This window comes from Neovison vison, chromosome 4 (genome assembly GCF_020171115.1).
Source record: "Neovison vison isolate M4711 chromosome 4, ASM_NN_V1, whole genome shotgun sequence".
Classification (NCBI taxonomy): Eukaryota; Metazoa; Chordata; class Mammalia; order Carnivora; family Mustelidae; genus Neogale; species Neogale vison.
The window spans coordinates 159,471,703-159,488,842 of NC_058094.1; the positions used below are offsets into that span (position 1 = coordinate 159,471,703).

The 17,140-nt window shown below is 34.9% G+C and overlaps 1 protein-coding gene across 8 annotated transcripts in view; it reads left to right on the forward strand.

Moving 5' to 3' along the window:
* AKAP9 (A-kinase anchoring protein 9) overlaps window positions 1–17,140 on the forward strand; it is a 186,765-nt gene that overhangs the window by 14,850 nt on the left and 154,775 nt on the right. For all 8 annotated transcript variants that reach the window (XM_044245996.1, XM_044246000.1, XM_044245998.1 and 5 more), the window contains 2 exons: window positions 8,071–8,301; window positions 11,352–11,396. In XM_044245996.1, coding sequence (XP_044101931.1) covers window positions 8,071–8,301; window positions 11,352–11,396 — 276 coding nt within the window. The remainder of the gene's footprint in view (window positions 1–8,070; window positions 8,302–11,351; window positions 11,397–17,140) is intronic.

A 17,140-nucleotide genomic window follows, 5' to 3' on the forward strand; every position in this document is an offset into this window, starting at 1 on the left:
GATTTGTTCTAAGCCCTATAATCATTCTAATTTGTATTCCATATCTATCATCTTTTTCATTTGGGATCATTTAATAATAGGTACTGTTTATTGTTTTTCAAATAATGGTTTTTATTTGTTTGTGTTTATTTATTTTTTTAAAAGAGGGAGAGGGGAGGGATAGAAAGAGAGGGAAAGAGGGAATCCCCAGCAGGCTGCACACCCAGTGCAGAGTCCAACACTGGGCTCAGTCCCACAACCCTGAAATTGTAATCTGAGCTAAAACCAAGAGCTAGACGCTTAACCAAGTGAGCGCCCCCCCCCTCAGCCACCCCTCAAGCAAAAGTTTTTTTGTTTTTTGTTTTTAAAGATTTTATTTATTTATTTGTCAGAGAGAGAAAGAGATCACAAGTAGGCAGAGAGAGAGAGGAGGAAGCAAGCTCCCTGCTGAGCAGAGAGCCCAATGTGGGCCTGGATCCCAGGACCCTGAGACCATGACCTGAGCTGAAGGCAGAGGCTTAACCCACTGAGCCACCCAGGTGCCCTAGCAAGAGTTTTTTTTTTAAAAAAGCTCTTATAATGTAAAATTCTAGCTTTTCCTCCTTTATAATGGAGAGTAGGAAGAGGAGAAAGGATAGGGAAAAGTTGAAAACAATTCTTCAAGAGAGCCCTTAAAAGTGAAAGGAATCTTTATTATTTAAAATTTATTTGTTTGAGAGAGAGAGTGTGTACAGGCACATGCATGCTAGCAGGGTAGGGGCAGAGAGAGCAGGAGAGAGAATCTAGAGCAGACTCCCTGTTGAGTGTGGAGCCTAATTCAGGGCTAGATCTCACGACCCTGAGATAATGACCTGAACTGAAACCAACAGTTGGACACTTGCTTGACTGAGCCATCCAGGTGCCCCAAAACTGGAAGAAATCTTTTTTTTTTTTTTAAAGATTTTATTTATTTATTTGACAGATAGAGATCACAAGTAGGCAGAGAGGCAGGCAGAGAGGGAGAGAGGAGGAAGCAGGCTCACCGCTGAGCAGAGAGCCCGATTCGGGGCTCGATCCTAGGACCCTGAGATCATGACCTGAGCTGAAGGCAGAGGCTTTAACCCACTGAGCCACCCAGGTGCCCCAAAACTGGAAGAAATTTTAAAACGTCCTTCTAACCTACCTCTTCATTGTACAGTTGAAGAAATTGAGTTCTGCTGAGGTCAAGTGTCTTGTCCAGTGTCACAAAGCTAGCTTATTAGACTCTTTTGACACATAATGATTTGGTACTCTATCATATGTAATCCATATTTTTTTTGAAATACTATTTTTCATTCAACAAATATTTGTGTCTGCTATGTGCCACACAATGAAATGTGTTAAAATATGCAAAATTAAGATGATTCCTTAGAGTTCAGGATCTGTTTTCTTCTTAGACATATAGTGTTCCAAAACTAATAAAAAATCTACATTGAATGAGGTTATAGGATATAAGTAGGACTTACAGCTCAGTAATGTAAAGTTCTGAGGTCTTTTCCATATCTGATATTTTGGGGGCTTTTTTGGCACCATTATTTTCCAGTAGTTTGGGATAGTATTGGAAAATACTGCTTTTGTCTTCTTTGCTTTTCAGTTGGCCTACGTACAAATTGTCTGTGGGTCAACTGTTGTAATCTTCTTTTGTTTACATAGTTAGGCCCCTGGAATTTTGTTGTAAGTTTGTACAACATTGTTGTGCAATTCATTAAGGAGTATTAAAAAGATTTAAAGGAAGCACTGACAAGTACAAATAGTCACTGTAATTAGAATTAATTAGGATTTCTTAAATTTTCTACAGCAAAAATGGCTCAACTTACAGCTGTTTATGGAAACTGGAGAGACTGGATAACATTTTAAAAATATTTTACAGTGTTCTCTCTCTCTCGTGTGTGTGTGTGTATGTGTGTGTTGTAGTTGTTGTTGTGGGTGTGTTTTTTCCCCCAGTTTTGTCAAAAAAGTATTTCTTGGTTTGGAGATTTCATGTATGCATGACTTTGAACTTAGTGTCCTAGGATTTGAAGTACAGTGATAAATGAAGGAAAAAAGGGAACTCAGTGCACGGAATATAAATTGGTATAGTGGAAAAAATACTGGATTTGGAGTCAGTTGTTCTTGTTCTATTTTGCCACTTAGCTAATTATGATCTTAGGCAAGTACTCACATTTATCTTCAAATCTCAGCTTCCATATTCTTATTTCCAGTGGGGTATTATTTCCTGATTTCTCCCAGCATCCCCAAACAAATTAAATCTCTCCATTGTAGGCTTTCTCTAGTACCTATACTTTATCTTCAAGGTACTTTTTATCTCTTGAAATTATATATTTTTGTGTTTATCTATATTTGTTTAATTTGTTCTTCCAACCTGAATTACAGTTCATGGGAGTATGGTGTGTATCTGTTTGATTCATTACTACCTGTATTGTCTTTAACACAGTGCTGGATACATGATAGGCAGTCAATAAATATTTTTTAAATAAATAAACTATTTAATACTTGTCATATGCCAAGATATCCTCACAGATATAAAACTCAACCCCCACACCACACCTCTTCTAAAAAGCTGCCTTTGAAAGTCATCAGAGAGAGAGAAAAACCATGAGACTCTTAACTCTAGGAAACAAACTGAAGGTTGCTGGAGGGGAGGAGGATGGAGGGATGAGGTAACTGGGTGATGGGCATTAAGGAGGGCACGAGATGTGAAGAGCACTAGGTGTTATACACAACTGATGAATTATTCAACTCTACATCTGAAACTAATGATGTACTACTATATCTTGGCTAATTGAATTTAAATTAAAAAAAAGAAAAATTTTATTTAAAAAAATTGTCTTTGAGAAAATCAGGCTATGAGAGACTCCCATTACTACCTCCTTAAAGATATGTAGGAGTACTTTTGATTATGAAATTGTACACTAACTTTTATCTTATTTGCTTCACACAACTCAGTGATGTGATAGGCTGGCCCTGACTAATAGATCCTATTAGTAGGACCATATATTTTGATTCGTGTCTAACACAGGGCCTGGCACATTGTTAACACTCAGTGAACACTTGATAAATAGGTTATAATTTGTAGTTTTTTTGGAGTGCCATTATAAAAACTTGGCATGTTTTTATACAGCATTTTTTAAGTTCTTTGTTTTATTGAGAATGATTACATACAAAGTTATAAATATTGAACTTAAGGAATAAATTATCATTTTCGTTTAGTCATTTATTTATGTTCTGGTCAGAGTAAGATACTAAGATTTGAATTAGTTTTGAAAGACAAGTGTATGTGGACATGATATCTTTCCAGTAAATCTTGAAACTATTTCTGTGCCTACATATGTTAACATTTTCACAATTGGCTTCCAAATGACAAACACAGATGGCCGTAGTCTGAATTTTCAGCATGTTTTAGAATAAATGTTTTCCCAGTAATTTAAAGTTTATCATTTCAATATCAGATGATTAGCTAATTGAGTAGAGTTTCTGATTTTTGCTTATCTGCTAGCTTGCCACTGTTCAGATTTAAAATAAAAATAGTCAGATAGGTATAAGGAATTAGGCTTTTGATCTTACGCCTCTCGCATTTTTATGAAATAGAACTCTTGCTGAAAAGCTATTCTGGGCATTATATATTTATTTTTAAAATAAATAGTATCATTAACATTATTAGTTTCAGTTGTATAATATGATTCAACAATTCTTTGCCTATACAAGTGTTTTCTCATTCACCTTTATCTGTTTCACCCATCTCCCTACCCACCTCCCCTCTACAATTTCTTCTCTGTATTTGAGAGTCTTGGTTTTTTATCTTTTTTTCTGTTTGTTTTTTTTTTTCAAATTCCACATATGAGTAAAAATATATAGTATTTGTCTTTCTTAGTCTGACTTATTTCACTTAATATAATGCCCTCCAAGGCTACCCACATTGTCTCAAATGATATTCTTTCTCTCTCTCTCTATTTGGAGTAGGGGCAGAGGAGAGGGAAACAGAATCCCAAAAAGGCTCCACATTTAGCACGGAGCCTGACACAGGACTTGATCCCACAACCCAAGACCATAACCTGAGCAGAAATTAAGTCAGATGCCCACCTAACTAAGCCACTGACACCATCTCATTTTTAATGGCTGTGTAATATTCCATTTGTATATTGTTCCACATCTTTCTTATCCATTTATCTATTAATGATCTGTTAGGTTGCTTCTGTATCTTGGCTATAGAAAATAATGCTGCAATAAATATGGGGTCTATGTGTTTTTTTTTAATTAGTGTTTACAATTTCTTTGGGTAAATACCCAGTAGTGGAAGTACTGGATCATATGGTAATTCTATTTTCATTTCTTTGAGAAATCTCTGTACTGTTTCCCACAGTGGCTGTGTCAGTATGATTGCCAGTAAACATGCATAGGGTTTCCATTTTCTCCACATCCTCAGCAACACATTCTATTTCTCTTGTTTTTTATTTTAGCCATTCTGACAGGAGTAAAGTGATATCTCATTGTGATATCCCTGATGATGAGTGCATTTCCCTGATGATGAGTGATGTTGAGTAGCTTTTTATGCACTTTTAGCCATCTATGTGTCTTCTTTGAGAAACTTCTATTCAGAACCTCTGTTCATTTTTAGTCTGTTTTTTTGGTGTTGAGTTGTAAAGTTCTATGTACATTTTTATGAAATAGAACTCTTGCTAAAAAACTATCGTGGGCATTATTTTTGAGAATTAATTTTGTCTTGCTTTGTATTGTTTTGCCTGATGGAGAAAGAGATGATGAGAGGGATTATTTTGTGTTTTGATTCATTTAATTGCCGATTTTAATTCCAAGACCATGAAACTTTTCTAGATAGTAGAATTAGATATGCCTGTTATATTGTATTTTAATTGTCTGGTTCTTTGGAACAGTGCTTAAAGTGATGTTTTTAGTAGTGATTTTTCTGTAAAAAGATAAGTTATCTTATTTCACTCAACAGGTATTTTCTTAGTACTGTTCCAGACTTTGAATATATAGCACTGAACAGAAGTCCTTACCCTCATGCTGTTTACCTTCTAGTTAATTGTTCTGAAAAAAATAGTATGACTTTGTATAATCAGTACAAGGCCTAAAACAATGTCTTGGTAATTTTATGTTCTTAGAAATGATTTGTTCTACACACCATAAAAAAAATCTACCCTTTAATTTTTTTTTTAAAGATTTTATTTATTTATTTGACAGAGATCACAAGGAGGCAGAGAGGCAGGCAGAGAGAGAGAGGAGGATCCATGCTCCCGGCGGAGCAGAGAGCCCGATGTGGGGCTCGATCCCAGGACCCTGGGATCATGACCTGAGCCGAAGGCAGAGGCTTTAACCCACTGAGCCACCCAGGTGCCCCTACTCTTTAATTTTTATTTATTTATTTTAAGTAATCTCTATTCCCAAGTGGAGCTCAAACTCATGACCCCAAGATCAAGAGTCACATGCTCCTCTGAGCCAGTCAGGTACCCCAAGAACCATTCTGCTTTTTATTCACTATCAATAACTTTCTCATTTGGGTTCATTTAGTAATGGATACTGTTGTCTCAGAGGTGTTTTTTTTTAAAAATCAAGCTTTTAAAAATACAGCTTTAGTTTTCTTCTTTGTTAGGTATTTGTACATAAAATAATTAAATATAAATTATGTATATAATTCAACCAGTCAGGATTTTAAAAAGAATATTCATCTTTATCTATATTCTGTGCTCTCTGGGCACATTTTCTAACACAGACAACATGAAATTTTAAGAAGTTTCTGAGGTTGAACTTAAATACCAATAATGTCGTTATTAGTATTTTTCTTGGTTTTGTGTTCTGAGGGATCTTTTTAAATGATGTGCCTAGACTTTTGATTCTATTTTCAGATAATATGTAATAGTGTTTCAGTTGGTTTATTTTTAAGAATGAATTTACTATCCTCCAAAGTAGCTTAAATGCATTCCAGCAGCTTAATAATGTACAAATAGAGGCAACTGGTCTTGCATCTGTTCCTTAAGCAGACATGAGGTAGAATAACAGGCTAGTTGCTAAATAAACTAGGGAAAATTTTTAATGTGATATATTTTTTTACGTTTTACAAGGTCAGTGATTGATTAGATATTTCCGACTTATGAGTTAGATGTCTTTATTATGTAATCACTACTGCATAGCTATGCTGTATCCTTTTCATCTGCAACAGACAAAATAAGTATAAAATATGCTGTGTTTTATTCTCTAAGTTCTGGTATTTGTCACATATTTTGATAGTTTAATGATACCAACATCATTAAGACTATTTTAACACTTAATATCATAAGAAATTTACTGGCCGTCTTTATGCTTGGTCTAACTAATAGTTATATAATTAATATTCCTATTAATTAATATTAATTAATATTCCTATTAATATTCCTATTTTTAAGGCACAACGCAGCTTACACCTATTCTTATGCTTTTGTTCTCTCAGTGATCAAGCAGCTCAAATTAAATTTAAGAATTGGTAGTTAGTTACTTCATATAAAATTTAGAAAATGTGTTGCATAAAAAAGGAAATTTCAAGTAAGGATAAGGAAAATACCTATAATCTCCACTCTGTAGAGATACCAAATTTGTGGTTATATTCTTCCAGAATTTATCTGTGCCTATATACACAATGTTATTAAAATTCAAGCTAGTTAGAATTACTGAAGGCTGTGAGACTGAGCCCTGCTTGTCTTAGTTGAAAGAGATGCACACCATTTTCCTTTTATTAAAAAAAGATACTGTTGCAATATTATATATACCACTGTGTCTTAAACAGCTTTATTATTTTTCCATATATACTCTTTATATAAACATCTTTAAAATTGTTTGCATTAACATAATTTTAATTGAGTTAATCCAGTGTTACCCAAAGTATGTAATGCATACTTCTGATTTTAGGTGACAAGATATTGGTGACAAGATATTTTAAGATATTGGGTCGCCTGTGTGGCTAAATGGGTTAAAGCCACTGCCTTCAGCTCAGGTCATGATCCCAGGGTCCTGGGATCGAGCCCTGCTTCGGGCTCTCTGCTCAGTAGGGAGCCTGCTTCTCTCTCTCTCTCTGCCTGCCTCTCTGCCTACTTGTGATCTCTGTCAAATAAATACTATTATAAAAAAATATATATTTTAAGATATTTTAGGTGATGGCCTGATCCAATATTAAATAATAGTGAGTAGTATCATAAGGAAGTTAATACTTTTCCAGGATGTTTTTTTAGTCAATATGATTACAGTTAGCCAAAAGTCTGTTTGATGCTCATATATCCTTAATACTCCTTTAACACTTGCCTGTTTATCTTATCACCTTCAGCAGTAATACCTAACTAAAATTGTAATAATGTAGTGTTAGTTTTCATTATATTCATTTCTATTTACTATTTCCTTTAAGGAAATCACAAATGATACTGGCTTTTAATTTATACCAGAATAGAAAATCTCCTTTTAAAATAAATTTAGACAAGTTCACTAGTTAAAACATGTTAAGTTAATATGTATACATGGCATTAGGAGATGGCAGAAATCCTTACGATGATAGGAAAGTGATTAGGAGATAGGAAGCACTGTTGTTTGACGTTTAAATTATTTCAGTGTTTTTCCTGTTAGAAACAAGACTAAAGTGATCATTTGTAAAACTAAATCTTTTGCATGGACTAATTACGTTTAGTACAAATTAGTAGAAGTCCCAGAAATTTCACAAGGTAAACACATTTAGACCTCTTATATTTTTGTATAATTTTGAATAATCTAACAGTAGTATAATCTAAGATAGATTGTACTCTCACCAAGCAGCAGAAGTACCTGTTTTCCCTATTTTGTGCAACTCTGGACTAATTTTTTTCTTTAGACGTGACATTTTTATTTCTTAGTAGTTGAATAGTAGTTATAAAGAAGTATCTAATTTCTTTGCAATTCAGTAGCTGTATCAAGGACTATAACACCTATCCTTTAGTTAGTTATCATTTAATGATGGTTTGATCTTATAAAGAAAATGACTCCAAAGATGCTTGCTTTTTTCACAGAGGTGCTAAAGAAAAAGTATCTCAAATGATAAGGTCAATGTCTTTTTTTCTGTAGCTTGCCCAGTTTCGACAAAGGAAAGCTCAGTCTGATGGGCAGAATCCTTCTAAGAAGCAGAAAAAAAAGAGGAAAACTTCAAGCAGCAAACATGATGTGTCAACATACCATGCTTTGAATATTGAGCACTCACAGAGTGATGAAATGTACATAAATAGTTCTCAGAGGGTAGGAACAGCCGTGACTCCTGAATCCACAATAATCAAACGTGATGAGGTCTTCTCTGTTGAAGTAAGTATTCATCTAGATTCTTTGAAAATTAGAATTCTAACTGGAAAGTTGTAATGACAACACTCATTATCACCCTGTGCAATTTTTGTGAGCTTGATTCAATAAACATTTGTAGTACAACTGTAATAACATCAAGGATTCAGCACCAAGGATACAAGGGTAAATGTGACATTCTCTGTCCTTTAGGAAAAGTTAGTTAAGTGGGGAAGGCAGATGTAAGATAGTCTGTGTATTCTGATTACAGCTATGGTAACAAAATTGCGTATGGTACCCTAGAATACCACGATTTGGGGGAATGCTAAATCAGTATTAGCTATCAGCAAAGCAGTAGGCAAGGCAAACTCTGTGATAAAGAAGCAACATCCACAAGAACATGAAGTTATGATGTGACTTGGAAACTGTAGGAAGTTTAGTTTTAAATGTATTAGAATGATGGGGATGGGATGGTGGTAAAGGTAAGAGGCAGGAGATTGCACCTGGCCCATAGAAGGCCCAAAATAAAAGCTAGTGTTCTTCCTCTCTTTAATGGTATAATTTTCCAGAATAAGATGAGGCAGGACAATTTAAAAGTGGATTGGAATTGTGGGTGGGATGGAGATACCAACTAAAACCAGGAGTAGAGAAAACCGGGATGCTTAGGAGAAAGAGTGGTAGATGAGACAGATAATAATTATAATTTGGATTGTACCTCAATATATTTATATGTGAACAAAGGTTTAGATAATATATAGGATTTGAGCTTTATTCAAAAGGTCAGGGGTGTTAAGGATTTGCTAAGAGTGGATCTTTTTGAGATTTTCCTACTTAGAATTTTTTTTAGCATCTTGGGTATGTAGGTTAGTGTTTTTCATCCAATTTGGGAAGTTTTGGGGCATTGTATCCTCATATATTCTGTCTACTTTCTGTCCCATCCTTTGGGTCTCCTATTATGCATGTTAGTATGTTTGATACTGTTGCACAGATTCTCATGCTCTGTTCATTTTTCTTCATTCTTTTTTAATCTTTTCCCCAGACTGCATAATTTCAGTTAAACTATATGTTAAAGTTTACTGATTTTCCTCAGATCTGTCAAGCCCCTCTAATGAATTTCTCATTTGTTGTTTTACTTTTTAAAAAAGTTTATTATTTTATGGGGTGCCTGGGTGGCTCAGTGAGTTGGGCCTCTGCCTTTAGCTCAGGTCCTGATCTCAGGGTCCTGGGATCAAGCCCCATGTCTGGCTCTCTGCTCAGTGGGGAGCCTGCTTCCTCCCATCTCTCTCTGCCTGCCTCTCTGCCTACTTGTTGTGTCTGTCAAATAAATAAAATTTTTAAAAAAATTTTATTATTTAAAAAAAATTTTTTTTTAAGTAATCTCTATACCCCCATGGGGCTTGAACTTACAACCTCGCAATCAAGAGTTGCATGCTCCACCAACTGAGCCTGCCAGGTGCCCCTCTTTGGTTCTTTCATAGTGATACTCTTTATTTTGTAAGGCACTATCCTTATACTTTTCTTTAGGAATTTAGACTTAATTTTATTCACTTATTTGACTATATTTAAAATAGCTCATTTAAAGTCTTTGTATATTAAGTCCAATATTTGTGTTTCCTCAAGGACTGTTTCTACTGACTACCATTTTTTTTGTATGTGGGCCATACTTTTTCTTTGTGTATCTTGTAATTGTTTGTTGAAATCTGGAATGATATGATACATCGTATAGTGATATGGTATGAAAACTCTGATGTTTGGTGTGGTTTGCAGAGGTATTTGTTATCTTTCTCTGGATAACAAATCAATGTTTGGGCTTCTCAGTGGGGTTATAGCATTTCCAGTGCAAAGAGTATCTTGTTCACCATTTCATCCTTAGTAACACAGTTCTTAGTACACAATATACTATAACTGTTTAAAAGGCATAAATGAATCAATCATGAGAGTTGATGTCATGAAAGTATTTTAGATTTAAAAGAAGGTCCTGTAAGTTAGAAAGCCCTGTGACAGAATTTTAGAATAGGCATCATTTACTACATCAGAGAGGAGGCAGAGTTTGGTACTGAGTGATGAATAAAATTTCCTCAAGTATAGATGGTAAAGGAGACAGTGATGGTTCATATTTGTTGAATGAAAAAGATGAAATCTCTAGGTCTCTTTTCTCACCTGTAAATTGAGATTCTTAGATTAGATGAGTGGGTGAACAGTGGAATCAGTGAAAATGTAAGTTTCCTCCTTGAGGAAACTTTCTAGTGGTTCTAAACTGAGGGAAGCTCAGAAAAGCCACTCACTTCATACCCAAATCCCAGGGATGTAAGAATGAAACAGGAATGTTTTAGAAAGTGTTTTATAAGCTGCAAAGGCATTAATAACAACAAAGATTGTTACTTTTCTTCAAGTTGTTACTACTTTTCTGGCATCAAGATTTGGTGATTTTTTAAAAAACTTTTTGTTGTTGTTTTTATAATCTCTAAGCCCAGTGTGGGGCTTGGACTCACGACCCCAAGATTGAGAGTCTCATGCTCTACCAACTGAGCCAGGCATGCCAGTGATTTTTCTTTTTGAAGAAATTGGTACTCTTTTGAGTAACATTTTAAGATTTTCTCTTATTTAAGAGAGATAAGAATTAGAAGGATGATATCTTATTTAGTTCTTTTGTCTTACAAATGATTTGTATGTATATAAGACCCTGTGTGAAAGTGCCTCTTGATACATTTATATTTAGAAAAATGCTTTATGTTAAATATCAGATGTGTTAGTTGGCCATTGTGATTCATAGAGTGAAAATTTTAAAGCTTTAGGGGCATGTGGCTGGCTCACTTGGTGAAGCATGTGACATTTTGATCTCAGGGTTGTGAGTTCAAGTCCTAGGTTGGGCATAGAACTTAAATTTTAAAAAATGAATAAAATAAAATTCACATACTTAAAATTTTTTTTAGATATTTGAATAATTTTTACTAGTTTTTTAGTGATATTTTTATGTGAATTTTCTATCACATGTTAATAATAGTAATGGATAAATAAAGTACCATGTTTGGGGGTGGGGAAGCTCTTAATGTAATTGGTTTTTATTTTTGTTTTAGCCAGAAAGTGAGATTTCAACTACAGCAGATGATTACAGTTCAGAGGTAAGAGTAAGTAATATTATGGTAGGTTGACTTTTTGTGTATTATTTTTGAAACTTATTGATACTTTATTTCTTGCAACTCACATGCTTATGTATTTTTATAAATATTATGAAGTATAGCATAACAAAATGCAGTGTAAATGACCTAGAAAACCTGAAAGTTATGTATTTCTCTATATTTTTTTCATATTACTAAGATCTTAAATCTGTTTGAATACCTTAATTAGAGGCCTTTAAGTCTCTAGGAAAATGATATTGAGATTTTAGGATTAATGATTGTCATAAGATTTCCATATTAAACACAGTAAATATTTTATTATACAGACTATTTCATATTTTGAGTAATGCTTTTTACAAATGCTCAAATTCTATATAATTACATATATTCATTTGATGAAATTAATGCTGCAGTAGTGATTTTTAGTTTAGCTGATAAAAGCTAATGTAGATATTGGCCACATTAGGAAATACCTTCATTATGTGTTATTAGTAAATATATGCCATGCTGTTACCTTTTTCTTATTGTTTTCGATATCATTGTTGTTTCTTTGGTCCACATTTTGAGGATTTGGAAAATTATGAATGGTCAGCAACTCAGTGTTTTCCATAAGTTTTGTTATGTTGTAGGTTTCTTTTTTTTTTTTTTTTTTTTTTAAGATTTTATTTATTTATTTGACAGACAGATCACAACTAGGCAGAGAGTCAGGCAGAGAGAGAGAGGAGGAAGCAGGCTCCCTGCTGAGCAGAGATCCTGATGCAGGGCTCGATCCCAGGACCCTGGGACCATGACCTGAGCTGAAGGCAGAGGCTTTAACCCACTGAGCCACCCAGGGCCCCATATTGTAGGTTTCTAATACCAAAAAAAAAAGACAACTTCATGTTCTGAAGTGAACAGATTACTGTTTTGAATTGCAAATGGGAGTAAAAACTTCAACATTTCAAAAGTTTAATGTGCTTAAAAATGCTGGGAATATACTTATTAGTAATCTGATCAGGAAAATAACCAGGGTTGAATAAATAAATTAGTACCTGATTTATACTATGTAAAGTTGCCTGTAGAGGAAGTATCTCAGTTTAAAATCACAACTTGCAATTCAGAAAATCTGGCCTTGTGACTTTAAGTTTGGGGCTTACATATGAAAGCAACCCTGTTTCCCCCTCAAAACCCTATAATGGCTATATTCTTTTTTTAAAAATTAAGGAGGGGATGTGTTGTGATGAGCATTGGGTGTTATATACAACTAATGAATCATTGAACACTACATCAAAAACTAATGTTGTACTATATGTTGGCTAACTGAACATAATTAAAAATTATTTTTATTCATTATTTTTAAATTGAAGTATAGTTGATACAGAATATTTTATTAGTTTCAGGTGTGCAACATAGTAATTTGACATTTATATACATAATAAATGGCTACCACAGTAATTGTAGTTACCACCTGTTACCATACAAAATTATTGTAAAACTAACTCTCTTCCCTATGTTGTGGGATATTCCACATCCCTGTAGCTTATTTATTTTATAACTGGAAGTTTGTACCTCTTACTCCCCTTTCCCTATTTCACCCATTGCCCTGTGTTTCCTCTCCACTGGCAACCACAAGTCTAGTCTGTTGTCTGTATTTGTGAGTCTGTTTCTGTTTTATTTGTTCTGTTTTTTAGATTCCACATATAAGTGAAATCATATGGTATTTGTCTTTCTCTGTCTGATTTTTTAAAAAGTATTATTTATTTATGTGATTTCTACAGCCAGTGTGGGACTGAAACTCATGACCCCAAGATCAAGGTCAGATGGCTGTGCTAGCCAGGTGCCCCTTTCTCTGACCATTTCACTTGTCCGTGTTGTCACAAATGGCAAGATCTCATTTGTTTTTACGGCTGAGTAATTTTCCATCATATAAATCTATGTATATACATATACATGTATAGACATATGCACATACATATATATATGCCACATCATCTTTATCCATTCATCTGTTGATGGATACTTAGGTTGCTTCCATGTCTTGCATATTGTAAGTAAAGCAATAATAAACACAGGGATGCAATATATCTTTTCAAATTGGTGTTTCATTTTCTTCAGGTAAATACCAGAAATAGAATTAGTGGATCATATAGAACTGTTTTGAATTTTTTGAGGGGCTGCAGTACTATTTTCCATAGTGGCTGCATCAATTTACATTCCCACTAACAGTGCACAAGGGTTCCCTTTTTCCCACATTCTCACCACGCTTGTTTGTTTGTGTGTGTGTTTTTTTTTTTTAATTTTAATTTTTATTTATTTATTATTATTTTTTAAAGATTTTATTTATTTATTTGACAGACAGAGATCACAAGTAGGCAGAGAGGCAGGCAGAGAGAGAGGAGGAAGCAGGCTCCCTGCCGAGCAGAGAGCCTGATGTGGGGCTCGATTCCAGGACCCTGGGATCATGACCTCAGCCAAAGGCAGAGGCTTTAACCCACTGAGCCACCCAGGCGCTCCGTTGTGTGTTTTTTTTTAAATAGCCATTCTGACAAGCGGAGGTGATATATCTTTGATCTTTTAATTTGCATTTCCCTAATGATGAGTGACAGTGAGCATCTTTTCATGTGCCTTTTGGTCATGGGTATATCTTCTCTGGAAAAACATCTATTCAGGGCCTCTGCTCATTTTTTTAATTGGATTGTTCAGCTGTTTCCGTTTTTTTTTTTTTTTTTTTTTTTGTGTTGAGTGCTATGAGTTCTTTTTGTTAAATTTTTAAAAAAATTTATTGGGGTGCCTGGGTGGCTCAGTGGGTTAAAGCCTCTGCCTTCGGCACAGGTCATTATCCCAGGGTCTTGGGATTGAGCCCTGCATCAGGCTTTCTGCTCTGCGGGGAACCTGCTTCCTCCTCTCTTTCTGCCTACTTGTGAGCTCTGTCAAATAAATAAATTAAAAAATCTTTTAAAAAAATTATTGAGTGTTTTACTTTAGTGTAGTTTACATACAATGTTATATTGGTTTCAGGTGTATAATATAGCAGTTCATGAATTCTAAACATTACTTAGTGCTCATCATGATAAGTGTACTCTTTAATCCCTATCCCCTATTTCACCCATCTTCCCCATTCCTCTCCCCTATGATAACAATCAATTTATTTTCTGTAGTTAAGAGTCTGTTTCTTAATCTGTCTCAGTCTCTTTTTTCCCCTTTGGTCATTTGTTTTTTATTTCTTAAATTCCACATATGCGTGAAATCGTATTGCATTTGTTTTTTTCTAACTGACTTATTTCACCTGGCATTATACACTCTGTTGTGAGGTTTTTATTTATTTATTAAAGGTTTTTTTTTTTTTTTTAAGATTTTATTTATTTATTTGACAGACAGAGATCACAAGCAGGCAGAGAGACAGGCAGAGAGAGAGGAGAAGCAGGCTCCCTGCTGAGCAGAGAGCCCGATGTGGAGCTCGATCCCAGGACCCTGGGATCATGACCTGAGCCGAAGGCAGCGGCTTAACCCACTGAGCCACCCAGGCGCCCATGTTGTGAGGTTTTTAAAATATATTTTGGATGTTAATCTTTAAATGAATATGTCACTTACAAATATCTTCTCTGATTTAGTAGGTTGCCTTTTAGTTTAGCTAATGGCTTCCCTTCATTGTGCAGAAATTTTTTAGTTTGATGTAGTTTCAGTTATTTATTTTTGCTTTTGTTGCCCTTGCCTAACAAGACAGTTCTAAAAATATATTCCTGAGACTGAGGTGTAAGAGTTTACTCCCATGGTTTTTTTTTTAGGAGTTTCATAGTTTCAGGTCTTTAATCCATTTTGAGCTTATTTTTGTTATGGTATAGGAGTGGTTTCAGTCTTTTGTACGTAGCTGTCCCGTGTTTTCAGCATCACTTATGGAAGAAATGGTCTTTTCCCCATTGTGTATTTTTGCCTCCTTTGTCATAGATTAATTGACCACATAAACATGGTTTTTTTTCCCTAGGCTCTCAATTCTCTTCCGTTGATCTGTGTGTCCATTTGAATGTCAATACCATACTGTTTTGATTACAGTAGCTTCATAGTATGGCTTGAAATCTGGGACTGTGTTCCCTCCAGCTTTGTTCTTTCTCACGTTTACTTTGGGTATTTGGGGTCTTTTGTGGTTCCATACAAATTTTAAGATTATTTGTCCTAAGTTCTGTGAAAAATGGTATTGGTATTTTGACAGGGATTGCATTGAATTTGTAGATTACTTTGAGTATTGTGGACATTTTAACAGTATTAATTTTTTGATCCCATGAGCATGGTATATGTTTCCCTTCATTTGTGTCATCTTTGGTTTCTTTCATCAGTGTCTTAAAGTTTTCAGAGTACAGGTCTTTACCTCCTTGGTTAGCTTTATTCTTAGATACTAGAGCAGGAGTCATTCTTTGGAAGGGTGCTTACCAGGGCAGTTGGGTTGGTTAGAATGACTCTGCCGGGCAGGGTAAGTGGTGCTAGGAAGAGAGTGTGTCTAAATGGGGGCCCACCAGTGTCAAGCCAGCTGGGCTGAAGGAAGGTAAGAAAAATAGTGCCTGCCAGCATTTCCATTCCCAGAGAAATTTCCTGCAGATCCTTGCCCCTGTGCCACATGCCCTAAAATTAATAAATCTCCATGTAATATAGTCCAGGTACTTTTCAAACTGGTACCTTTGAGTTGTGTCTCTGAGCAGGTGCTATTGTATATTGGCCTTTTAAGACAGAGTCTTGGTTTCTTATTGCCCTGCGCTGCCCCAGAGTTAGGTTTATTTAAATCCAAATATTTATGGAGGCTCATATTCCCAGTGAAGATCAATAGGATGAGGGGTGCTCAGTGTGGGGCTTGAGCCTCTCACTTCTCAAGCAGGACTTTCACGCCTGTGTTATATCTCCTACTTGTGGGTTGCTGCTTGGGATGTTTAGTTTCTGATTTCATCTTTGCCTCTCCTACCCTTTTCCATGTGGCTTTTTCTTTCTGTCTTTAACTATGGAAGAGCTGTTCGCTAGTCTTCAGGTCATTCTCAGTTGTAGCCTTCATGTGTTCATGGGGAGAAGTGATCTCGGGACACTCCTACTCAGCCGTCTTCTCTCTCTCTTGCTAATGCCTTAGTTCTCATAGTTTGTCTTTCTTGATTGAAAGTTTCAGGCATTTTTTTGTGCCTGAACTGCCTATGTCTTTGGGACACCCCAGGACTCCACAAAGTACATTTTTCTTCTTTACACTCAGGTGAATTTTTTTATAAGCCAAGTGGCTATAGATCAAGCCATCTCTTATATGCCTGTGAAATTTGGATAAAATTTATATAGCCATTTTCTCACTTTGGGATTAAGAGAGTAACTTTAATTTTATTAATACAGCTTTTAAAAGTGAGGACATCAAAAGATTGTGGTTTTCAAGTTCTCTTTTTGAAAACTAATATAAAACTGTTGGGAATTATGAGGCCCAGAAGAATGTATTGAAACTATTTGTCTGTGATACCTAGTAAATCTGATATGTTTTGAAGTAAAGTACAAGTATTATTTAAATGTAATTCCTACAGTAAAAGTTAGAGTATGTTGACCATTGTTGAACAAGAAATCTTTACTACATGTATGTGTGTGTAATTTCTCTGTATTTGCATATGTAATCAAACATATGTTTTATTGTTATATACATGAATAAATATATACCTACACATACATTTGTATTTTTTTTTCCAAACAAAAATTTCAGGGAAGAGACATCTCTTTACTATGTGACATATCCTTTGATACTTTCTCTTTTTAAGGTG